At 39.5% G+C, this 25,127-nt stretch overlaps 1 protein-coding gene across 1 annotated transcript; it reads left to right on the top strand.

Annotated features, from left to right (window-relative positions):
- Positions 1-1,556: 1,556 nt before the first annotated feature.
- Positions 1,557-22,165, top strand: LOC138001336 (26S proteasome non-ATPase regulatory subunit 2-like). Its single transcript, XM_068847988.1, has 21 exons — positions 1,557-1,667; positions 1,818-1,874; positions 2,578-2,742; positions 3,458-3,579; positions 4,619-4,840; positions 5,410-5,568; positions 6,687-6,843; positions 8,282-8,342; positions 8,664-8,807; positions 9,038-9,144; positions 9,517-9,644; positions 10,792-10,879; positions 12,742-12,904; positions 13,258-13,359; positions 14,093-14,337; positions 17,046-17,214; positions 17,780-17,874; positions 18,803-18,929; positions 20,189-20,307; positions 21,298-21,412; positions 21,891-22,165. Exons 1-21 carry the CDS (start codon positions 1,569-1,571, stop codon positions 21,965-21,967), a joined length of 2,721 nt encoding a protein of 906 aa, XP_068704089.1. The 5' UTR covers positions 1,557-1,568; the 3' UTR covers positions 21,968-22,165.
- The last annotated feature ends 2,962 nt before the right edge of the window (positions 22,166-25,127 follow it).

Here is a 25,127-nt window from a genome sequence, read left to right as displayed (position 1 = left end):
TTCAGTGCAATGTTACCCAACACAAGTCATAGCAATGTGTCAAATTTGTGTTTTTAAGCTATTAAAATAATTCAGAATGTCGTAAATTATATATAATATTTCGTTTCAAGTGAGAAAATTATCACTACCTGTTGGTATTTTATTAGCATCAGCAATCACCAAGACCACACTGCATAATTTGCTTGGCTTAGAGAAAATTCAATAGCAGCTGTAGTCATCTTAACGTAAATTCACCGAACATCAAGACATATCTTTTGTGAAAAATAATGTGTGGAATCAAATTACACGGGCATTGCAAGTTGTCTTTCATAATAATTATTATTAATGTAATATTAGTGAATAATTAACAATATTATTATTCCATGAGTGCGCGTTGGATATGAGATGACAGATAGCCAACGACGCGCGTAGCGCCGAGTTAGCTATAATCATCTCATATCCAACAAGTGCGAGTGGAATAATTGTTTTATTAAAAACGCCCCCAAAATATAGAAAACTAGACAAGAATAAAAATAAAAAGGCCCAAAAAATCACGCCTATGCTTGCCGTGTTTGTAGATCATGGTATAATGGCTCATAACCCATGATGGCTTAGCCAATCAAAACTCTCGAATTGCATTATCCAATGATCCAGTTTTTAATAATTAAGCTTATAGCATGTAACTTATTTCCATGATATAATTACTCAGTGGATATTAGCATCCTTGTTAAAGTCAACATCATTATGTGGTTTTATGCAAACCAGACAAATTAAGCTTACTTGAATTCTTGAGCAATATTAACTTAATACACCTGGGCACTGGTATATGAGAGGCAAGAGCCTCAGTACATTGTCTTACATGATCACTATACATATAGGTGGTTTGCAGCCAATCTCTAGAGACTCAGATAACCATGGTGCAATGTACAATTGCTGGCAGACCAACCAGCTAATGAGACATCTTCTGTTTTCATGTACCAACATGGCGGCGATGCCGAAACATGAAAAAACAGCTTTTAGAAAACAGTCGAAATCAATAAATGAGGCTTTCAAAATGAATTTAGTCTTGTCCTTTATTTTTATGGAAAGCCCTATGTTCCATGTGTAAAGCCAGTGGAAAGAAAAAATATCAAAGGATGTGTCTCGTGGGAAGCGAAGAATTTATCTCTTAAGTTCTCGGAGACCAATTCTCATTCCTTTTTGAATTCCTCTCTCTTCTAGGAAAATTCATCTTCCACTTTCCACTGACAATTTCCTACCATAGCCCCTTCTCGGAGCAACTGACATGCCTGAAGATTCCACTCTTTTATACCTATTTTTTATGACTCCTTCGGAAAACTAGATGGTTTTTAAAATACCTTGGTCTCCATCATAATGACCCATCATATTATTAAGTAACCGGTCAAGCGTACCTTTTCGCACCAATGACTAAGGAGCCTGATCGCAGGTCAAATGGTAGGGTCCACCCAGTCCTGCCCCAGTCCTAATACAGTGGTCCTAAAAAACGGACACAACGAACCCAAAGTAGGGAAAGAAAATTGGGTATCAAGTCCCGCAAGTCCTTGCAAGCTCAGACGAAGCGATCCAACATGGCGCCTGTGGCTGAGAAGAAAGAGAAAGAAACTTCAGAGAAAAAAGAGGAGACCAAATCCAAGGATGAAACCAAAAAAGAAGAAGAACCTGAATTGGTAAGTGCATATCATTCAAACTGAGTAATTTAGTCGTAAGATGTGTCAAAATCGTGAAAATACCAGGCTTGACAATGACTCATCAAGTTTCTTCAATTCGCTCCCAATTGCAAACGAAGAAGGAAATAATTTTTAACACTTACTTTATAGAGCGAAGAGGACAAGCAATTGAAAGAAGAACTAACAATGTTGGTTGAAAGATTATCGGTAAGGATTTGAGATGAACAACGAGAAGTAACGCGATGCTGTTGACAAAGTACAACCGTTCATAATTTAATAGTCGCGTTTACGAGTGTATATCAACTAAATACCGTGTGAGAAATTTTTCATTTGTCTTCAGAGACTAATTTAAGTATGGGGTGAGAGTGGTGCGTGATATTTCCTTCAGTTGGTAACATGTCCAAAATTCCTCACAGGGTATTGGGGTGCATTCCTCTTTGACTAAGATGCAACAAAATGTGGTTGTTTTCGCAATAAAGTGAAGGGGCAGGAGCTTCTGCAGCAGACTAGGTGGTTCTGCATTTGAGGCCTCAAAACTAAAAGGCAATATTAAATACCAAAAACTAAAACTTTATAATTCAATCTATTAACTTTAATATGATATATAGTTTGACCCTATGTAAAAAATAGGGATGCAATGATTTTATTTTTCCGCAGACACCTCATTTGCCTTTACCGAGACCTTAAGGTGAATTTACCATCACTGAGGTCACCAATTTGATTTTTAGTAGGGTACTTCTTTGGAGAACACACTTTAGCGTTCTCTTTTCTTGGTACTCTTTTTTGTTGATTTTTACATTTAAGTTCTCAACTTTAGAGGTCAACTTACATGTATCTGTGGGTGTGGGCCTTCTGCAAGCGTACCTCATACACCTCTGTTTACAGTTGTTAAACCTTTTGATATTATTAGGAGTCTAATGTACAATTGCACAAGCCTGCATTGGAAGCTCTGAGATCACAAATCCGAGCAAGTACAAGTTCCATGACATCCGTTCCAAAGCCTCTGAAATTTCTGAGACCACACTTTGATACTTTGAAAGAGATCTACGCCAGTTGGGGTGATGGTGAAAACAAGGTGACCATAATTATTTTTCTCCTAGGTCACTCTGTACTTGAAGTATATATTTTTAGGTTAACTAAAGTTCATTCTCATTTTGTGATTTACATGTAGTTGTGGAGCAGTGGGGGAGCAGTAAGGGGAGTGGGGTTGGCACAGTGGTGAGAGCGCTCGCCTTCCACCTATGTGGCCTTAGGATTGATTCCTGGACATGATGCCATATGTGGTTTGAGTTTGTTGGTTCTCTACTCTGTTCCGAAAGGTTTTTCCCCAGGTACTCTGGCTTTCCCTTCATCAAAACCAACATTTGATTTAGCTGATTTGATTTCATTTGATTTCTTTCCAGTCTCCCCAATTAGTATAGCACTTGTGCTTGGCTAAATACCCTTGAGACTTATTATTATTATTATTATTATTATTATTATTATTATTATTATTATTATTATTATTATTATTATTATTATTATCTTGTCAAGGATATTCGTTTGTTTCAGAGTTATTGTAAAATATATTATTGAAGAAAAGTATTGGAAAAAATAAGGACAGCCTACATGTAAAACTACTGTAAATACCATTCTTGTAAGAACCTATTGAGCCTCACTTAGAAAAATCTCTAGAGACTTTAAGGTTCTTCTTTGTGGGTGTTTACTGTACTTAATAATTTATTGCAAAAAAGATGTGGTTTAATTTTTTTTCCCATAACGGAAATTATGAACCTTCTCCAACTTTATAGAGATTCTTGGCAGACATCATCTCTGTACTTGGCATGACAATTAGTGGGGGTCGTGAGTGCTTGAAATTCCGAATGTTGGGGTCAAAGGAAGAGCTGGAATCTTGGGGTCATGAATATGTCAGGTGAGTAGAACTGAAAATGTAGTATTATACAGTTAGTAGTGGTATCAATCTAAAGCGGCATGTACTAAAACCAGGAACACCGGAACACCCCGGAACACCCCGGAACACCGGAACACCGGAACACCAGAACACCCTAGGCCTAGCTAGACCTTAAGTTGGTTTTTAGGCCTAGGGTTAGCCAAATTGAGGGTTTTGGGTTACTTCCAGGGTGGTCCGGTGTTCTGATGTTTGTATGTTCCGGTGTTCCGGTGTTCTGGCGTTCCTGGTTTTAGTACATGCCATCTAAAGCTGGTGAGGCCTTCAAAGAAAATTTTCAAATAAACATCATCATCACCTGTTAAGACTTTTCAGGGCCATTGAAACTGATACTGAAGTGATGTGACCCTAACTTTTTTTGTTTGTGCTGAGATTAATCTGTTTGCTTATAAGAAAAATATTCTGCCATTTTGACTTTCAATTTTAGTGCACTGTAAAATTTTCTTTTTTTCAGTTTCTGTTTTGAAACTGGCATGGTGAAGTGGAAAATTAGACCTTTTGTTAAGAATGCACCAATAGGTCTATCACATGACCTATTCACACCCATAGCATACTGGAAGTTAAACTTTAAAAACCTTTTAAATTTTCTATCATGGGTTTCTCTGATAAAATTATCATAATGGAGACTTCATGACAAAATGTGACCAGGATAATACATGTAGATAAAAATTAATGATAATTATTACGAAATTGATTATGATTATAATGGCAATGGTAATTAATGGCACAGTAATGATTATCATAAATATAATAATTAAATAATTTATTATAAACAATTTGTGAAATATTAGAAAAACATGTAATTACAAAAATAAATTTAATATTAGAAACAATCAAATTAATTTTAAAGATAGGCCCCAAGGCATACATTAACTCTACCATGATCCTTCAAAGACTAAATGATATTATACTGTTACAGTAGCACTTACTTGATATACTAACATGCTCTATTACTCTGTGGCACTTATTAAATTGTGACTACATGTATTGTCTTGACATAAAGGCATTTGGCTGAAGAGATAAGAGGAGAGTACAGTGAGAGAACAGATAAAGGAGAATCAGTGGATGACTTGGTTTCTCTTGCAAGAGAGATTATTCCTTACAATATGCTGCACAATGCAGAAACAGAGGCGTGTGATTTACTTATGGAGATTGAACAATTAGATCTACTTGATCAGTATGTTGATAAGAACAGCTTTCAGCGAGTCTGCCTCTATCTCACAAGGTCAGTGTCATAAATACCAGATAAATAGCAATGAAACAAAGATTGCAGTGTAGGTGCTATGAAGGTCAAAGCAGAATAATGAGATGTGCTTGCCTCGCACCATTGTGTACAATCCTTATTTTCACCTTCTGCAGCTTGTAAGCACCTGTAGGGTACACCTTGCTCTCCTCGGTCGACATTACAATCCACTTGATAAATCACTATCTGCTTGATTAATATGTACATGTATCCCCAGGATAGCGCTGCCTGTTTCAGGCATTTCAACAACCGAGGCATCAAAGAAAAGCTAGCAAAACACTGTTCATGTACAGGTACAGGTCTCAAGGTGTCCCACTGACCTTGCCTCTCTAGTACTCAACAAGATTGACCTTTATCCTAACATAAAAATAAGCTTAATTGTAACTTTGAGCAAAGTGTCGAATGAGTGGTCTTCATTGTGGAGCCAAGTTGCAAACCTTTGGAAAAGAAGGAGAAAATGATCCTAAGAACTAGTCAATACTATTGACCTATGGATGATTTTTTAGAGTGGGCAAATAAGGTGTATTACTTGTTCTTTTTTCTACATGCAGCTGTGTTAGTTATGTGCCTGAGCCAGAGGATAGTACACTGCTGAAAACTGCTCTGCATATCTTCAGAAAATTTGATCGTCAGCCTGAGGCTATGAAATTGGCCATTCAGCTGAATGATGTAGATCTCATCAAGGACATTTTCGTTTCTTGCACTGGAAGGTAAATTGTATGCAGGGTAGATCATTGTAATGCTAATGTATAATATTTATAGCTGAATAGTCTGGGCTAATTTTTTCAACATTAAATAAAGCTAATTTTTTCCCCATTTTTTAAACTTTTGGTTTAATATCTATGGTGTCTGGAGTGCAGTACTTCAAAAATCAAAAACTTTTCCCTCATAACTTGTATCCATGCATTTTAGCGGGCCTTTGAATTTTGGCCGAGCCAGTTGGGTCCTGGTAACTAATCCAAGAAGTCAAGGATGTAATTCCATTTTGAATTGTCAGAACATTCACAGCATCCGAAGGGTAACTATTGTCCGACATTTCCATGAAGACTTATCAAAAAGGTCTAGATTTTCAACAAGACTTCTATTCTTACATTTTGCACATTTCTTTCTGAAGAGATTTGAACAAGTTACTTCTATGACATCATTAGTTACCAGGGCCCAACTGGCTTGGCCAGAATTTTTTGCGTATAATTCAAACGCCCGCTAAAATGCATGGATACACTATGATGGGAAAACTTTTTGAGGTATTACACTAAAAGTTATCTGTGTGCTCATGTGAAAATAGGATTGGAACAGTTACTACATGTATACTGTAGTTTGGATGCTCTGTCATTGAACTACTCACCGAATACTTGTGGCAGTTAGGCCATTTCAGAAGACAATGTCTTGTGTACTTCTAGGACTGGAATCAATGCCAATGCGTGACTTAAACTCCCGAATAAAACTATTTTGGGTGCATTTTAGAAGTACATTCTGTGATTTGAAAAATTAATTCTTGAGATAGAGCTGTATGATAGATAGGTACAATGTATGTTTATTACTTGCCATTGCAGTTAAAACTGAATTACAGCAATAGGTCATTGCAATCAATAGTGCCTAACAGTAACAAAACGTTTAGTTTTGGCACTGGAAACTCCAGTGCCAGATCAAAGGCTGTAACCATGAAGAAGTAGGTGATGAGTGAGAACAGATTATTTTAAGTGGCTCACATTCTTTTGCCACCCTCAAATAATTATGACTCAACCAGTAAGTTTCCTTTTGACAATGTTGTTTGTGAGAGACATTAACAAAGTTTCATTATATAATTTATTCTTTAATTTCTATTCAGTGAAGACAAAAAATTAATCCAAAAACAGATGGCATTTATGTTGGCCAGGCAACAGATCTACCTAGAGTTAGATGAAAATATGGATGATTATGATGACTTAGTGGAGATAATGTCCAATGCTCATCTGAACAACAATTTTCTCAGTCTTGCTAGAGAGGTAAGAAAGTTACTCCCTTCCATTCCCTTTGTAAGTTTAAGGTTCCTACTTATTGTTTAAATGTTAAGAAGCATGGTTTGAAAACAAACGTACTTAAAGAGGCTGTGTCAAGAAATTTATCCAAATTTAGCAACTGGAAACTGACAACCAAATCAAGCAAAACATAAAAATAACTACTTAGAACATTGAACTAAGGTTTGAATGAAACAGAAAATATAAAAGGAGGCAGGGATGGGCCAAATTTTGGAAAATTTTAATTAATTAAGGTACGGTAGCCCTGAATTGGTTCTCGGGAACCACTCTACAATAAAAAGTGGGGTTACTAAGCAAGTGAGACAAAATATAGCGTGTTTTCAGAGAGCTTTCGTGTTGCCATGGCAACCTATTTTTACTTTCACCTTATTTACAAACAAATCATGATTATACAAACAAGACCATGGTGGCTCACAGTTATCATTGTTTTTCTAGGCAGACCACTAACACATGACATTTTTGCTGGCCCTCACAACAAAGTAAACAAAAAGACAAAATGGCAAGAGTTACACAAACGAGAATTTAGCAAACAAAGGGCTCGTACATAAAAGAAAAACTGTACTAAAAATGATTTGATATTATCATAGACTGTTAAAGAAAAGTCATACACTTTGAAAGATCAAAATTCATCTCCTCGATTGTAAGAAATTGTATAAGCGATAGACCATATTATTATTCGTATTCCCAGTATTGGATTCATTGGAACTACATAGTAGCTTGCATTGGAGGCTAATAGAGGGGAATCTTTTCAAATGTAAATATTTTTTAATATGTTCCCCTGTATTAGCCTCCATTGCAAGCTAGTTCCAGTCTAATACTGAAAATATGAATAATTTATGGTCTACAGATTCATTCAATTTACGTGTAAAGTGTGTTTTCCTAAGCTGGCGAAATTTAGAGGGGATACCATTCCATATTAATTTTCGTACCAAGTCTAGAGAAGGAAAATAACCGTTTCTCTGTTCTCGACCATTCTATGTGGAAGTTTCCAGCTATTGCAGACCGTGTGAAATAGGAATGAATTTGTTCATTGTGATTAAGTGTATTAATTGAAGTATTGAGTGGAGCACACTGATTGTCAACATCATGTAGTAAAGAAGCATCTGATTTAAAGTAAAGTACGTACAGTAGTGGGCGCATATTGGTGTTTCATATGGTACCATAACATTTCTGTTATGTGATACAGTGTTGTAGTAACAACCCTTCTAATAAGATCTCTTAAAATTAGTGAAACTGGTTCCAGCCACCTTAAAGATAAAATTGAAATTGATAATTTTGCGTTTTTAAAAATGGAACAAAAAGATAAGCACTTGGGCTAACCCTGCCTGATCTTATCTCTGTTTTGTTAAAAAAAAGAAAAGAAATCTCACCATTGACACATCTTTTGTTTCTTTTCAACCATTAGTTGGATATCATGGAACCAAAAGTTCCTGAAGATATTTACAAGACTCACCTTGAAAACAAAGGTACTGTTCAGTCTAACCTCTTATGCTCAAGGCGTTTTGAAAAATTAGTAATAAATTATGTGGTGGACCTCTATCATCTTTGTAGGATTTTCTAGGGGTTTGTGCTGGATTTCTTTTAGTGTATCTGCCACTTGACTATAGGCTCCTTTGCAGCCGCTTTTTGGAAGTCACACAACAGTCCCTCCCCCCCACCCCACCCCATAGAACAAGTGTTGCGTGATGCCCCAATAAGGGCTACGAAGGAAGCTAACTTGACTGTGAATGTGGTATCTTTCATTAATTTTTAAAAATCCATTTGTCTTTTGCATTTTCACTCAACAGGGGTTTCCAGTGGTGTTGCTCTGGATTCTGCAAGGCAAAATCTAGCATCTTCATTTGTGAATTCATTTGTTAATGCTGCATTTGGTGCTGACAAGCTGTTGACGGAAGATGGGAACAAGTGGATTTACAAAAACAAGGAGCATGGTTAGAACATCGTAATCTTAACTCTACATTATGTATTGACAACATGAATGTCGACACTATTAAAATAATGTCCTATGTAGCCCTTTCCTTGACAAGGATGCCACTTTATTAAAGATTTTCCTCTTTTTCACCCCAGGCAATTTTATTTATAGGGTGATGCTTCATTTTATCTAGATGAAATGAAGAGAGAACAATATTATTTTGATGAGTTTGCAAATGTTTTATGATAGGTATGATGAGTACGACAGCTTCCCTGGGACTGATCCTCTTGTGGGACGTTGATGCTGGTCTGACTCAGATCGATAAATACTTGTATTCTACAGAAGACTACATTAAGGTACTGCATGTTGTTAATTCTTTAGACATGTTCTTAACATGCCGTTGTCATCATCAATAGGTACAGTGTAATGCATTTCGTCATATTAACAGTAAACTGTTGTTTAAGCATTGTATTGCTGGGACGGATTCAGTGTGGTTCGGGTGGTCTTGTCGAACCCTCTAGATACTAGCTGGACAAGTAATAATATTAGAAAAACATTTTTCTAGAATATAGCTATTCCAAGTGCTACTATTGGATTTCCAAACTATGTAAGCTAAACACTAAGTGGTCCACGTTTTAAGCCTTGATTTCAAAAAGACACCTTTTTTTATTTTAACTGTAATTTTCCTATTTAATGCTCTGCCATTACTAACTGTCTCCTTTTGACAGGCTGGTGCCTTACTAGCTTGCGGCATTGTGAACTCTGGTGTCAGGAATGAATGTGATCCAGCGCTTGCTTTATTGTCTGATTACGTATTACACAACAACAATATAATGAGACTTGGATCCGTCGTCGGGTAAGCAGTTATGCAAGCACGACAGCTGTGAAAACGTTTTGTAAAAATCAATCATTTTCTCTTGTAAAAATTTAACTTCCCCTTACTGTAATCATTTCGTATATAAAAGATTCCGTTAGAGTGTGGGGAACTAAGATAAGATAATCTGACACTACGATTTGAGATTTAAGATTTTCCTTTTTTTCCGATTCTACGATTTATCTGATTTTCCCAGCTTCAGTTTCCAAGGTTCTTCTATTTTTCTGATTGTTCCAGTTGAAATAGGAATTACAGTACTTGTCGTAATATAATGGCACACAAACACCAATCAGTCCCGTGGAGTTGATCATCGAAAAAAGACGTGAATAACGAAAATCGCGTTGGTCCCCCTTGTCGAAACATGTGCAAGGAAGGTAAACTTCCGGGTAGCATAGAATAATCATAATATGAAGTGGGATACTTGGAGACTTTTTGCTGGATGCAGAGAAAATCGGAAGAATCGTAAAATCGGTGACCTTTCCCTCCCTAGATGAAATAGTAAAATCGGAGAATCGGAGATGTTTTGATGCGTGAAGGAGTAAAATCGGAGAATTCTCTGCTTGAATCTTACACTCGGAGAACATCTCTATGGCTAAACCGTAGAATAGCACCCCTAAATCGGCTCTACTATTGTCCGATTTAGCCCTTATCGGCGTGGAAAGTGTGTGTGAATTTTCCAGGAATAAGATTGGACCGAACCATGTTTGTTTCGGAGGAAATTTGACTATTTATCTTCGGGTGCTCACGTCCTCCGTATGACCCCCAATTGGGTTATTTGGCGTCCTTGTCAGGGCAATAATGAAGCAAAATGTGAAGTGCACGTGCGAGACATGCAGAACCATTAGGGCCTATTTACACGGTACGATTTTTGTCGCATGCGACAAGCTTACGACAGGCCTACGTCACCAAGGGTCTCTCTTGATGAGAAGAGAGGAAGAGAGACCCTGGGAACGAGGTTGAGAAAAGCTCTGACCAGGGTGGAACCGGTTGTTTTTTAATCTTTTTAATTATTATTTATTTATTTATTTATTTATTTATTTTGGAATAACTGTGAGACTGACGTTCAGGCAGTTTCACGGAACTCGAGCATCGTATTTTCTATTCGTAACCTGCTCTCTTTTTCCGATAGGCTTGGCCTTGCTTACGCAGGCTCGAACAGACAGGATGTGTTGTCCCTAATTCTTCGTGTTCTGAGTGATTCCAAATCAAACTTGGAGGTAATACGATATGCAGTCACTCTAAATTTTGTATCGATTGGGACTCATTGTTCATTGTAATACCGGCCATCATTTTTACTACAAGAACGAGGCTGACTCCGAGAACGACTTTTGTCATCCACTTCGTGTGCCTTGCCTTGCCTTGCCTTGTTCACCCTTTTATTCTTAAATCCTTTTAACTCAATGAGCAAGGAACAATCGGTTAAAGTTCAGTGATGGCGACCGGACCGGTTCGAAGTCGGAAACTGGGAAGACGGGTTCGACTTCGGAAACTGGGAAGACCGGTTCGAAGTCGGAAACTGGGAAGACGGGTTCGACTTCGGAAACTGGGAAGACCGGTTCGAAGTCGGAAACTGGGAAGACCGGTTCGACTTCGGAAACTGGCAAGACGGTTCGACTTCGGAAACGCATACTCGTATACAGCGCATGCGCATGACGTCACGGTGGCCATGTTGGTGTCCCAAAAAAATCCACTTAGACTAATTCCCTGATCTCAAAGAAAGGCTGTTCGAGTAACCTATTTTTTTCTCCGTGCCAAGTAGTTGTATAAGTGCCGCGACATCTTGTTGGGACCACATTAACCAGTTAAGGACGTTCGCGCGAAAATTTTTCAACGTTGATTTTTTTTCTGAAACTTTTACCACTGTAAGATGATGAGTTAGTTATGTCAGAAATTCAAAAAAATAGGGGGTCACCGACTTCGTTTTGGAGAGAACATGCCCGGAAAAACACCCAAAATGTGACAAAATCGGGCTTCGTTAGCAAATAAGGCCAGTGTCTGTAAACCCAAATATATTGCAATTAAATCTTTGAAGTGAAATCTTCTCTGCCAAATATTGTTTAAGTGGACTTATTAAGTGAATTTAGTCAACTGGTGACGTTCCTTAAAGATCAAGTTCGCATTTAGCGACCACAGTTTCACTCGCCTTACAACCGCAAGATGGCAAGATTTGATGTCCCGTGAGCAGAAATCTTGAAATTTTTTTAACTTCCCACATTGATTTTTTGTTCATTTTTGGGTCACCGAACGTCCAAGAGTGTTAAATCCACGCAAAGCTATAGCAATGGCCTTTTGCCCTATCATTTTTCATTTTATTACTTAGCGCGCGCGCTCGTGTATGACGTGGCGTGTGCATTTGCGTGCGCAGTAAGGATGCGCAGAAACAATTGGCGCGAACGTCCTTAAGTTATGGGTGAAGACTAACCTCCGTTGTTTTGCGGAAAATCTTTGAAAGTGGCTTTTGACAAAATTGCCAAATTGCTTTCGTCTAACTTTTAACTTGCTATGAGGTCTCAAGGTGATCCCAAAAAGATGGCCGCCGTGATCTTCTTGTGCATCACTTCAAACAATAGATGTTCGATCCCGTTATTTTTTGGAGATCAGCGCTGTAACTCCGTTCTATGCAAATATTTTTCTTGTTGGGTTTACAAAAATGTGAAATGAAAGTTAGAAAGACCGTCGCGAAGCAACTTAAGCAGTTGCCAGTCTTGAACGGGACTCGAACCCATGACCCCTCTGCTATGCCGCGGTGCAATGCTCTGCCAACTAAGCTATGAAGCCACTCATTTGGGAGCAGGACTCGATGAATGAGGCCACCTGAATTTGTCAGGTGTCCATTAGAGACAATTGCTTAAATTGTCCAGGATCATTTCTGCCTTCTCTCTATAACGCGCACTTCAAATTCATACATTTATTACATACATGTAAAACGAGATTGAGAGAAGGAATTAGAAAAGCGGATGCTTTGTGGAGCTGCAGATGTAACTTTTGTTTGTTTTTTTTGTTTGTTGTTTTACTTCATTTGCGCAGGGATATCAGGATAATTATCTGAATATTTAGCTGAGTTGTGTTCTTTGTGCAGGTAATCGGCATGGCAGCAATTGCCTGCGGTTTGGTTGCCATAGGAACATGCAACGGTGACGTGACATCAACTATTCTTCAAACCATGATGGAGCGTTCCGAATCGGAAATCAAGGAGACCAACGCGCGGAACTTAGCTCTCGGACTTGGATTGACCTTCTTAGGTAATGGAGCCGCCTTTTTTGCATCTTGTCTTCAAAACTAGTCACAATGTCACGCGTTAGGTCCCACTAGGGACATTTTTCCTGTTGCATCGAAAACATTCAGTCAGGTCGTTTTGGTTCTTATACTATAAAGGCAGGGCAAAGTTCTTTCTGGCACCAGTTCTGAACCGAAGACAACGAGTATCAGCAGTGAACTGTCTTGTTCATCGATTATCTTTGTAGTTCATAGCATTTGAAGAAAGGAAATGGAACTAGGGCTCTTTTAAAGTTCGAAATGATGAGAAATCTCTTTCATGTACACAGCCATAGTTTTCTTTACGGATTATTTGTGAGTTTCATAATTGTTCTTACAGGCAAACAGGAATCCGCCGAAGCCACTTTAGAAGCCTTGAAAGTCGTTCCTGAGCCGCTTGGAAAGTGGGCTTGTATCCTTGTAGAAGTCTGTGCTTATGCTGGTAAGGCTCTCGCTCTTTTTATCGAACAGTTTTCTTTAGTTAAAAACCTGACCCACCATCAATGAACAAATACATTTTTTGCGTTTTCTGCCACATTAGTCACAGAAATACCGTGGTTCATTGCAAATGGTGCTTGGTTGAATTCAAATCGCACGAGGAGTCGGGTACTGGTCGCACTCATTATCAGCCGAATTTTGAATTTACTTCACTGCGCTTTAATAGTCAACCGATTGTTTCTTGGAGTTCGTTTATTTAACACTGCCCTGCATTTTTTCATTCCTTCATCTTGAGGTGAACATTCAGCACCTACTTTACTTCAATTGCGAGAATGTTCCATTTCCTAAATTTCAAGTCCCAGCATTTCTTTATTTGAATTGGTTCTTTCTATACCTGGTCCCACAAGATGCAAGCTTAAAATACCAGTTTGCTTAAAGATTATATTTTAAATTCATTGTGTTTGTTGATATCTGGGCTGCAAGCAGGTCGTGCAATGTCACTTGAGGCAATCGTGTTTTGTCACGCAATACAGAAAACACCAGGCCCAGGAAACCAATAAGTTTTGATATCACCAACGCTTAGCGCCAAACAAGCTCCGAGCAACGGTCCCCAGTCTTCTACTCGGCCACTGTTTGCGGCGTCACGCGGCGTTTTTGGAGAGGGTTGCGTGATGCCCCCAAAACCGACTGCGTTAATTAGTTACCCTAATACCTGCTTTTCACTTTTCTTTTGTCAGGTACTGGAAACGTTCTTAAAATCCAAGAGATGCTTCATATATGCAGTGAGCACTTCGAAGCGAAGGATGATGAAGAAAAAGAGAAAGATTCCAAGGACAAAGATAAAGATAAGGACAAAGACAAGAAGGAAGCGGAGAAAGCAGATGATGGCAGCCATCAGGGTGTGGCTGTGCTTGGAATAGCTTTGGTGGCAATGGGGGAGGAGATAGGCGCTCAAATGGCACTCAGAACGTGCAACCATCTGGTAGGTTAACGTGAGATGCTGTCCACCGTAGCTTACAATCAGGCCAGATGAAAAGGTAGCACCACTTTCGGTGATACAAATGGCTTGTAGCCTCGTCAATGAGTTGGGGCTCAATATCTTCTTTTGCAACGTAGAGAGCAAAATTTAAAAAAAGCTGATTGGCTGAGACAGAGGGCATTTTTAATTAATTTTGTTGATTGTGCCGGGCAAAATTTCATGTCGTAGGTGTTTTTAGCAGGTCTGGTTTCATTGCTTTGGCATTGTTGTACAATAAAATTTCATTCATCTGATTGGTGGGTTTTACAGTTCATTGACGCTAACTGAACACTGAAATGGCTTCCTACAAAATTGCGCAGCAGCGTGCGTTTTTGACCTTCTTAATGAAAGAAAATATTGCCCTTTATGTTATAAACAAGTAATCGCAAGTTTCCTCGTAAAATTCAGAATTAACATCACGTGCATTTTGAGAAGTTGCAGAAATTGCGCGACTCTGGAAATTTCTGCAACTTCTGAAATACGCGTAACTGGTGTTAGTTCTTTCCTCGAGAAATCGCTGGCGATCCTTGCAATTTGGTTGGCTCTCAGCAGTACGATTTATTCTCGAATCGCACTGTTTTTTGTTTAAATCGCACCTTTTCTCCAACCAATGAGAAAGGAACACGAAACAAAGCAACCAATCAGATTCCACGGCTTGTTTAAAACAACCAATCAAATTGCAGGAAAATGAAAGACAAAGAAAGCTACTATATGGGGAATTTTGCAACTTTTGTTCCCAAAACTTTGCTTTTCGCAAGTCCTGTATTTGAGCGATTAAATTGTGCGATTTCTAAATGGATGTAATGAAGTGGTACTTCGTGTCGACTGTCGTGCAATTTTGGTCTGAAATCACACTCCGCTCAGTTCAATTGTCATTATTAAGTTTACTTGGCCCCATACGATGACGTGTACGTAGTCTGTCCACGTTTGCAGTTCTAACGAAACTTCCTTCCACGTAACAGAAGCTCACGACCTTGGGCAAAAGCGTTTAACTCTGGTTCAGAGCTGGGATTTTTTTTTAGTTAAGAAATGTCCTTATTTGGATGTAACGTAGCTCGTGCATTTTCCCGCGCGTTCAACCTCGATCTTATTTTTCTCCATATTTGGGCATAAAATCGGTGTCCTAAAACCCCCAACTTTGTTTCAAAGAACAGACTTGCAAGTTACAGGCTTTAAGGCCATGTGCTTCTGCATGTAATAGGGAGCTTAAGCATGCGCGTGTTTGAGACGCGGACGGCAACCGGAAGTGAGCTATTTTCTCTTTTAACTTGTCTTCACACAACCACATTTATATCGCTAAGTATCTTTTCACTATTGGATACCCTAAGTTTAAAAAGCTGGGAGAGACCGCTATCCTGGCGTGCGAAATATTCACTTCCGGTCGCCGTCCGCGTGTCAAAAACGCGCGTGCGTGCTTAAGCTCCCTAATGATAGAGATTTAGCATCGCGTTAACGTGAAACGGCAAACGGCAGGCTGCTGATTGGTGGAAATTTTTTTATCTTAACTGCAGGGCTCTTTCGTTGTACAAATTGCTTCAATTGGCTAAAATCAAAACAAGTCTCTTTGACTTGATTTACTTTCATTGTTAATTTCAGTTTACAGTGTCCCCAATTAGCGCTCCAGACACTAGACACTTAAATAAAGTTCCTTTTCTTTCCTTTCTTTGATTTTTGACAAACGCAAATTTCAGCCTGTCGCTATCCGTTTGCCATGAACGCCGAATATGCTTAATCTGTCAAATCTCCAAACGTTGTGGGACTGACGTACGCGTTAAGAAGATCCCGGCTGGGAATCAGTTGCGGAAGCGGGAGGATAAACCTTTTATTCAGAGAAAAATGACGTAGTAAAAGATGTGAATGATTGGTCCTAAACGGCGTAACTGCTACGATTTGCGAACGGGTTCACTTTTCAGAGAAACCGTGGACGGTGATGCCTTCTTTGTGGGTGTAGAGTTGTACGAAATGAGTTGATAAAAGAAAGTAGGCCACCTACCAGGGATGAATCTGCTCAACGCGTGCGATGTTTACCACCAATTTTTAATTTTTATACTACTGTGAACAATAGTCCAGAAGGCGTGACAGAATGTGTCAAACTCAAATGTAGGCAGTAACACACTACAAATGACAACCCTATCGTCACAGTAGCACAAACTGACCTACTTTTATTTATGTAAATTGTGCATAAAAAATAGTCTATAAAGAAGACGTATTCTGTTTCACTTGTAAACAGTGTTCTATTTATTTGATTCTTTCTGCCATCGGTAGCAAAATTAAACAAACCTTTCCGTCCGAAATCCATAAGTCCCCATATTGTATAGTTTTTGTTTTACGTACAAATATTCATATATTTCTGTATCGTTAATCAATCATTGCTTTCCAAATAGTTAACAAATACCGCACGGTATTCTAAAGCAACATCTTGCTCAATTTGGATAGGGTTTTTTTTCCTATGGATTATGTTTGGGTGACCAGTAAAGCAGTCTTTATCTCTCCGAAACGAATGGCTAAGTTTCCCCTTGGGATACCTTGATGATGGTAGTTGGCGACCATCCCTTGCAGTGAGACAGGACGAAAAAAAAATGGCGTACGAGCAAATGCTAGGCTTGGCCCTCGGTTATTCCCTTTGTCGACTCGTGTTTCTTTGTCACACATCTACTCTTTGTTCATTTCAGTTGCAGTATGGTGAGCCAGTCATTCGTCGTGCAGTTCCTCTAGCACTTGCCATTCTGTCGGCCTCTAATCCTCAACTCAGTATAGTGGATACTCTGAGTAAGCTGTCGCATGACAATGATGCTGAAGTATCACACAATTCTATCTTTGCCATGGGAATTGTCGGAGCAGGTCAGTATGGCATAACACTGGGAGTTGACTAGGGCGGCGCAAGTCATGCCGAAGTGGCGGACTTCGGGCAAGACGAACGTGCACCCAATCCACTTGTTTTGAAATTCTCAGAGTTCGACTGCAAACGCAGCAATTACCATTAAAATGAAAAGTCATCCCCAAAGTCTAGTGTTGCATAAGTTCGGTTTCTCTTATCGGTATGGAATTAATTAAGACGGTCTGTTGCAAGAATTTTGACCAAACCTCGTCGATCACTCTCAGATGGTCGGCGACTGTTTGAATTGAGCCAGGCAACTCGGGCTCAAGTTCAAATTCAACTCAGAGTAATCAGAAAGACATGAAATGCGAGAGCGCAGTAATTCTTCACCGTCACATTTCCCAAGGTGCCTGTTACCTCGGCAGATAATTGGCACTAATTTGGGACACTCTACAAAATTCAAATGAACTGAGATCAGAATTGTAGCTTGGTTTCGTGCATTTGCTTCTCGAACGACGCATTAAAGGGAAAACACTAAAGCAATTGATTGATGTGTGGTAACTATTCGCTGTTGCATTTTTTGTGCAGGAACCAATAATGCTCGTCTTGGAGGAATGCTCCGACAACTTGCGATGTATTATCACAAGGACGCCAATAATCTGTTTATGGTGCGACTCGCACAGGTGAAGCCTCTTTGTCTTTATAAGTTCACAAGAAACTCTGTGAGAAATGGTATTTCTGTGGGTGCTAAGGCCTTACTAGTGGTGAGAGCACTTTGTCTTCCTGGAATGTGGATCCACACTCTAGTTCTTGCCTTAATTAAGAGGCCTGGGTGTGTGCTGGTTCTCGACCTTAGGGGGCGTCGCATTTCGCCAAAGTCCCGAAACTTTCGGGCATATTTCGGGTAACAAAACTCTTTGTTTCTTGAAAAGGAATGGGTTTCAAGTCGGAAAACTTTGCGGTGGAGTTGTTTTGTCTGATCTAAAAAGCATATATAAGGTCAGTTTTCTAGAACACGATAAGGGGATCCGAGCTTCTCGAATCGCTTTAATATGGTGGAATGCATAACGGCTGAATTACCCTTTCCCCGTTAAATAAAGTGTTCTACTTGGAAGAGGTTGTTCGCATAAGCTTTAAACCCTACCTCCCTTTCTCCTCGATTGCTTTACGGTATTTCATGGAGTTTAAGATGCCTTTGGTGTTGTGTTACCAGTGTGGATCGGTTTACTTAAGGGACGGCAAAGCACTCACACAAGTTTGATTTTCCGTTTATTGACGTCGATTAATCACTGTGCAACATGTTGAGTCCGAAATTTGGGTTCCTTCTGCAGGTACCGGAGCACAGATTACGTAAAACAAAAGAAACAAAAGACAGAAAACAAAACAACTCCAAATAAAGACTAGTCCCAAGTGACCAAAAATACAATGCTTTCCGGTACATGCAGAAAGACCCGAAAGTTCAGATGTCATTTGAGCCTTGGAATACATTAGATGACGGAACAAATTATCTTTTTGACGGTGTAATCAGTACAACTTTGATTTATTCTATGATCTCAAAGGAACCGCTCTGGCTTTTCTTGTCCGTCTCATCTTGATCTTTGTGGTATTTAGGGTTTAGTCCATCTTGGTAAAGGCACTCTTACCCTGGGCCCTTATCATTGTGATCGCTCTCTCATGATGCCAGTTGCTGTTGGAGGGCTTCTCTCTGTTCTGGTGTCATTCTTGGATGTGAAAAATGGTAAGCCATTAATTTATTTTTCTGTTCATTTTAAATATTATATTGAATATCCCATGTAAAATAATAATATTACAACTTGCCCAGTATTCTTTTCTAACAAGATTTTGCACAAGGGCTGATTGCAGACGGACGTGTCATTGTTGGTATGGAACCGCCAAAATCGCCTTGTCCGTATTCCAAAAAAACCCTGGCTATTCCAATCCACTTTCATCCTGCTGCATCCTTATCTAACGACGATGGAAAAAAACCCTGTAATACACCAACATGGTCTCCATTGGCGAAACTATGGTATTCTTTCTTCATCAATACAAAAACTTTCCTTAATTAATAATTGAAATGCGCCCTGCGAGCAGAACCTCTCTAAAACTCACCAGAGGGCGAGAAAGACAGGCTCTACAGAAAACGTGTCAAGTCTTTTAAGTCGCTGCAGCCCATGTTTCTAGGCTAGTCTCTTCGGTCAATTCGGTTTAGGCAACGCGCGCATCATATTTTTGACAAGGCAAAGGTCAAAATCGAGCCTCCAGTATGAAAATCAACATGGCGTCTCGCAGTGCGATGGAGACTTGGCCTGGGTTTGAAACTGTCTCCAAGCTACGGCTTGCGCATACTCAGTAAAGACTAAACACGATTTCTGCAGAGTCCTTTCTTTCTCGTTGAGTTAAGAAAGCCTCTGCTAGTAGGGTGCTTAAAGTGCTGCTATAAAAAAAGAAATCACTTTTTTTCTTCGATTTTTGAAAGTGTGTTTGCTTAACACCTGACTGGCAATATTTTGAGCTTTGATTTTTATCCAAAGGCTGTTCACTTTGAGTGTTTAGATTTCATGGTCCGCCGTTACTCACGTTCAAAAGTGACCGATTGGACCTCAGAGGGTTGGATCTAGGGAAAGTGACGTCATTTACTCATTTGCATAACATTTCAGCGTTTAAATGCAGCTTATATGTTCTGAACACGAAACCTCCGTGGTGCATATTAATTCAGCCGCGTACACACGCATTGCATTCTTAAACTAGTGAGACTGACATAATTTTTCCATTTATCCAGCTCCCTCAAGATTTTAAAGTTGATAATGGCGGACCACTAAATAGTAAAATTCCTGTTAGAATAAACAGGTGTCTTTCTGAAATCAAGGCTTAAAACTTGGGTCACTTAGTATTTCATTAACATAGTTTTGAAATCCAACGAAAAAGAGTAAATCAAGAATATCGTGACACTTGTAACCAAGTGTGTTGTAATAGTCGCGACTCTTTTTTGCCCCACAGTTATCCTCGGCAAGTCTCACTATGTCCTCTTTAACTTGGTGTCAGCCATGCAACCAAGAATGCTGGTCACGTTTGACACTGAGCTTCGTCCCTTGCCAGTCTCCGTCAGAGTCGGTCAGGTAAGATCCAAAGCAGTGGTCACGCAGTGCATTTCTTCTTTTACTACATTGCGTGACAATGCAATTAAGTACAGTCAAACCAGTGTATAAAGGCCCTGTTTATAGCGGTCACCCTGGAAATTACGGTCACCAAACAACTTCCCGTAAATAGTGTCTTACATTTACTGTAAAGTTGACCTGTATACAGCGGCCACCTGTATATAACGGACGCGGTCTTTAGACTTCCCGAACCCACAATTTCATTATTATGTACCAGCATATAATGGTCACCAAATTGGATAAAGGTTAGATAATTAAGACAGGATTATTCAATTGCTCACTGAATTCAACTACAAATACGACGTGTCATCGCCTGGGTCCAAAACATTCCTGCGACAGTTGAACGAAGTCTTTAAACTGCCAATGTCCTACTCTTGGGAGCGGGTCATTATCACTTTCAAATAACGGTTTCTGTAGAGTATCTCCCTTATTTGCCGTACGAGGCTTTATTTACTTTCGAATTCTACGTACAGAGTTCTCTATTACACTGTATTGAACTTGTCAAGTCGAGGGCTTTCATTGACCTCGATAGCGCTCGGCGTCAAATTTCTCTTCCATCGACTTACGATGCAGCCACTTACAGGAGATATACAGGAAATAGTCACCTTGAAAAATGAATATCGAGTATACTGGAACTTTGTCTCGCTTTTAGTACGTTGCTGTTAATTTTACTGACGACAAATTGTTAACTTGAGTGATTGTTTCTTCATAAAAACGTTATTCATTGACTTCCAGAAGATTCTCACATACAGTGCACTTGAGTTCTTACCGTCACCGTTTGGGTGCAAGCGTTGAGTTGAAAGTGGCTGGCTGTCATTTAGTATGGTTTCCAAATCTGCGTGAACATATTTTTCCCTTGATTAGCTTCCTGCAAACAGTCAATGAATATGTTACGACTTTCAAAGGAAAGTTATGACGGTCTAAAACGTTGGTTTTGGGTTGCTTCATCAGGCTGTGGATGTAGTCGGTCAAGCAGGAAAGCCCAAAACAATAACAGGATTTCAGACTCACACTACACCAGTATTGCTAGCTTATGGAGAAAGAGCAGAGTTAGCTACCGAAGAATGTATCCTTTACTTCCTTTATGCTTGCTTGCGAGCAAACTCCACCCGCCACCCCCTCAAGTGAGCTTGCTGGCAGGTTAAATTTATGCGTACAAAAATGAAAACGACCCAAGAAATTGGGGAACAACGACGGAAAATGGCAGTGGTTAACTTTCCCGGTGAACTGTTTGACTTTACAAGTGAATGTTAATAAGGTAAAGCAAACAAAGAAATTTCCAGATACCTTCATGACAATTTCGGTCTCAAGAAATTCTTTTCTGTCGCGATAACAACCAAAGGGGTCCCAGCTTGTAGAGATGACTGCCATTAAGAGAGAGAATGGCTAGATGAGACGTTTGAACGCTAAAGGAAAGTCCTAAATGCATAAAGAAACTGTGAACGCCATTAAAAAACGAAGTTGATCCACTGCAGCTCAATTTCAGGCTATGATTCATGCCCTACCGGATTTGAAATTATCTTCCTTGACTCCCAAATCATCAGATATTTCCCTAGCACCGATTATGGAGGGTTTTGTCATCTTAAAAAAGAATCCGGAATACGAGAAGACAGACACTTAAAACTAGCGAAAATCATCGAGTCTGTAAATACCCAAGTCGCCTCCATCTGTTGTGGTTTTAGTACTTAAATATTATTTGCTCTGCAGCTTTTCTCGTCTGAAATGTTTTGCGTAGCCAGGACCGCCAATGAGGAAACTTAACTATAGACAAAGAGCAAGCTGTTTCACAAAATAAATTACTATTACATTTCTGTACTGCTTGTGGGTGATTTTATTTAATTTTTGTCTTCTAGTGCGCACGAACAAACTTCATTGTATTAATTAACCGCGCACCCATAGATCTACGCATAAATAGAAGCCAACAATTTTTCCTTGCTTCTTCTTCCATTTGGTCCAAGTCACCATGTTAGCATGAGAGGAAAATTCAAAATTTATATCGCTCTACAATTAGGGTCAATGGTGAAACCGATGTATGCCACAGAAAGTTTAATCGAGCGTTAATCATAGCCAGTATACACAAACGACGCTGGCATAAGCACAATCAACAAACTGACTTGCGACCTCATCATTGGTACCTTTGACTGGAATAACTGGGTCTGCATGGATTGCGCATGCTTGCGTCGCAAGTGACGACCAGGCTTCAAGCAAAACAGTCTTTCTGAAATTGGACGATTAATAATTATTCCATGAGTCCCGACGCTGAACCACAATAGTAATTAATTCACATTCGCCTAATAAGCTACCCTACGCCTCATGAAGGATAAGTTATGGACGAAAGAATTTTGTATAAGGCGTAGGGTGAGCTGAAAGAGGAAATGGCCAGCCCCGCTGAAGGGGAGGAGGGTGGTGCGAGAAGAGAGAAATTTGCATGCAACGGCCTTTTAGGACGGTGCCTATTATTGTTATTGCGCACACGTTCTGCGCATCTCGAGATACTCGGATTTCCTATGGGTGACGCTTATTACTATAAGGATATTTTTGCACGGTTCAAAACTACGCGGAGAAAGCAGAACTTGGCAAGTGCTCTTGGTATCCAAAAAGAAAATTGGGGGTAACCATGCATTTTTCGGAGATAATTAAGCTTCAATCTGGAAAAGAACGCCATACATTGCTTTGTATTTTCAAGATTTTTACAAATATTGTTGATTAATTACCTTCGAAAAATGCGTGGTTACCCCCAATTTTCTTTTTGGATTTCAATAACACTTGTTAAGATCTGCTTTTCCCACATATTCAGTAAACCGCGCAAAAATATATTTGAATTAGTAGGCACTGTCCTTAAATGTCTTGGGAATTTCCCTGGGGACTTCTAGGGCCAATAGAATAGCTGCCACGGGAGCACGGACTTACGCGATTACCTAATTCGGCGTGCAAATGGTTTTGCGCGAATGAGAATAGCCAACGAGAGGTGATTGACTAATTGGCTTGCAACCAATAAAGTAGAACTTAATTAAGGATTTTTTTTCTTTATTAAATGCTAGCTTACGAAAGAGTGAAGTGATCTTCGCACTTAAGGTAGCTCTAACCAGTTTTAACACTTTGAATAGACAGTCTCTTTAGAAAGATTGGCAATACATACTTTATCACGTAACAGCAATGTTATGCTAACATATGAAACATCGATTATTACTGAACAAGATGCGGTCATTACTGCGACGTAATAAGTTACCTTGGCAACGTGAAAGCCCAGCAAAAGCACCCTATAACTCGGTGACCCCCATTTTTTATTCCTATAAAGGGATCAGAGGGCCAAGATTAAGTAAATTCTGTACTGCAGAGTCAGGCCCACCTTAAAAAAATCTCAGAGTTAAGGTGGCTCAGAATCCGCTGTACATAAATTTTTTTAAAACTATGAAGAAAGTTTCATCTTGGCCTTGTGATCACTTTTCAGCGACAAAAAGTGGGGGTCACCGAGTTAGTTAGCAACTAAAGCCAAAACAAAGGGTGTTATACAGGGCGTTCCCTGTTGCCACGGTGACTTATTACGTCACAATAATGACTGCATCTTGTTCATCAATAATTGGTGTTTCTTATGGTACAATAACATTTCTAATGTGCGATACAGGGTCGTAGTGCCAAACTTTCTTATAAGAACGTTACTTGAAATCTTTGAAACTGGCTTGAGCCACCTTAACTGGACAACATGACGAGCTTAGGCGGGAAAATGTTTCTCTGCGGGAGACTTCAATTAACTCTGTGTGTGTCAAACCAAAGTGTCGAAAAACTAAGTCGTTTAACTTTAAGGTGTTGAATTGACGCTTTCGTCTTACAACAACTATCCTTTTAGTCAGGGTTTATTATGAACATCTGCACTCGCGCAACTTCCAAGTGCGCCAATTCCCCCCCCCCCCCCCCCCTTCCTCTTCCATCCGGGCATTTGACAAAAGGATAACGTAGTGGGGAATTTGCATTTGACAAGAAACGAAACCCGTACGGGCGGGCATTTGACTATCGACAAAAGCGTTGATCAGCGGTTGGTATCTAGAGGATTTACACGTGTGTCTGCTTTGTACCGAGCAGTAGCTTGGTTTTTTTATTATGAAAAATGCCCTTTTGTAAAGTCTGTAATGAGAAAAAAAAAACAACCGTAAAGCGAAAGCTACACGCCCTAGAAAAAGGCAGCAAATTTCTGACAATGCGACATAATTCATTCCCTGTTAACCTCGTAGAACATGTACAGCGCTGACATAAAAAAGTTTTTTTTTTTGAAATGTGTTATCAAAAAGATACACAAGAGCCTTCCTAGATGACCTAATAGGGATTTTAAGATACAAGGGTGACAGCAGTGCTCAAAATTGAACTCACACTCTTTTGTAACTCGTTCAGTTTGTCAAAACTACAGGTGAATCCTTCTGGAATTACTGTTGATGCTAGTTTAACATAAACGGTTAACTGTTCAATTAAAAAAAAAAAGAAACAAACGTTTCATGACAACGGCCTCTTACGCTGGAAAAGGTTTTAAAGTAGTGCTCGAAGTCTTTTTACTTAAATTAAAATTGCTTCTTGCATGGAGGGTGGGATATTTGACGCTTTGTGAGACCCTAACTCCGATGGGGCATTTGACGGTGTAAACTGTCAACATAGGGGGGCATTTGACCTTTTTTTTTTGGTAAAAGTCAAATGCCCGGGGATTTGCCCGGGGAGTGGGGGGGGGGGGGGGGTGAGAGCTCTTGGAGTTGACTGATACATTATCAAAGTTCAAAGAGTAGCCAAATCTCTCT

This window comes from Montipora foliosa, chromosome 1 (assembly GCF_036669935.1).
Source record: "Montipora foliosa isolate CH-2021 chromosome 1, ASM3666993v2, whole genome shotgun sequence".
Lineage (NCBI taxonomy): Eukaryota > Metazoa > Cnidaria > Anthozoa > Scleractinia > Acroporidae > Montipora > Montipora foliosa.
The sequence above is the reverse complement of the archived record's forward strand: the minus strand, read 5'-3'. Positions and strand labels throughout refer to the sequence as shown.

What these genes read in the sequence shown, in the direction of transcription:
- LOC138001336 (XM_068847988.1), top strand. Translation starts at nt 1,569, where the DNA reads ATGGCGCCTGTGGCTGAGAAGAAAGAGAAAGAAACTTCAGAGAAAAAA. An exon ending in TGTTGGTTGAAAGATTATCG is followed by an intron (nt 1,875 to 2,577) that starts GTAAGGATTTGA and finishes TGATATTATTAG; the next exon opens with GAGTCTAATGTACAATTGCA. An exon ending in CTACAGAAGACTACATTAAG is followed by an intron (nt 9,145 to 9,516) that starts GTACTGCATGTT and finishes TCCTTTTGACAG; the next exon opens with GCTGGTGCCTTACTAGCTTG.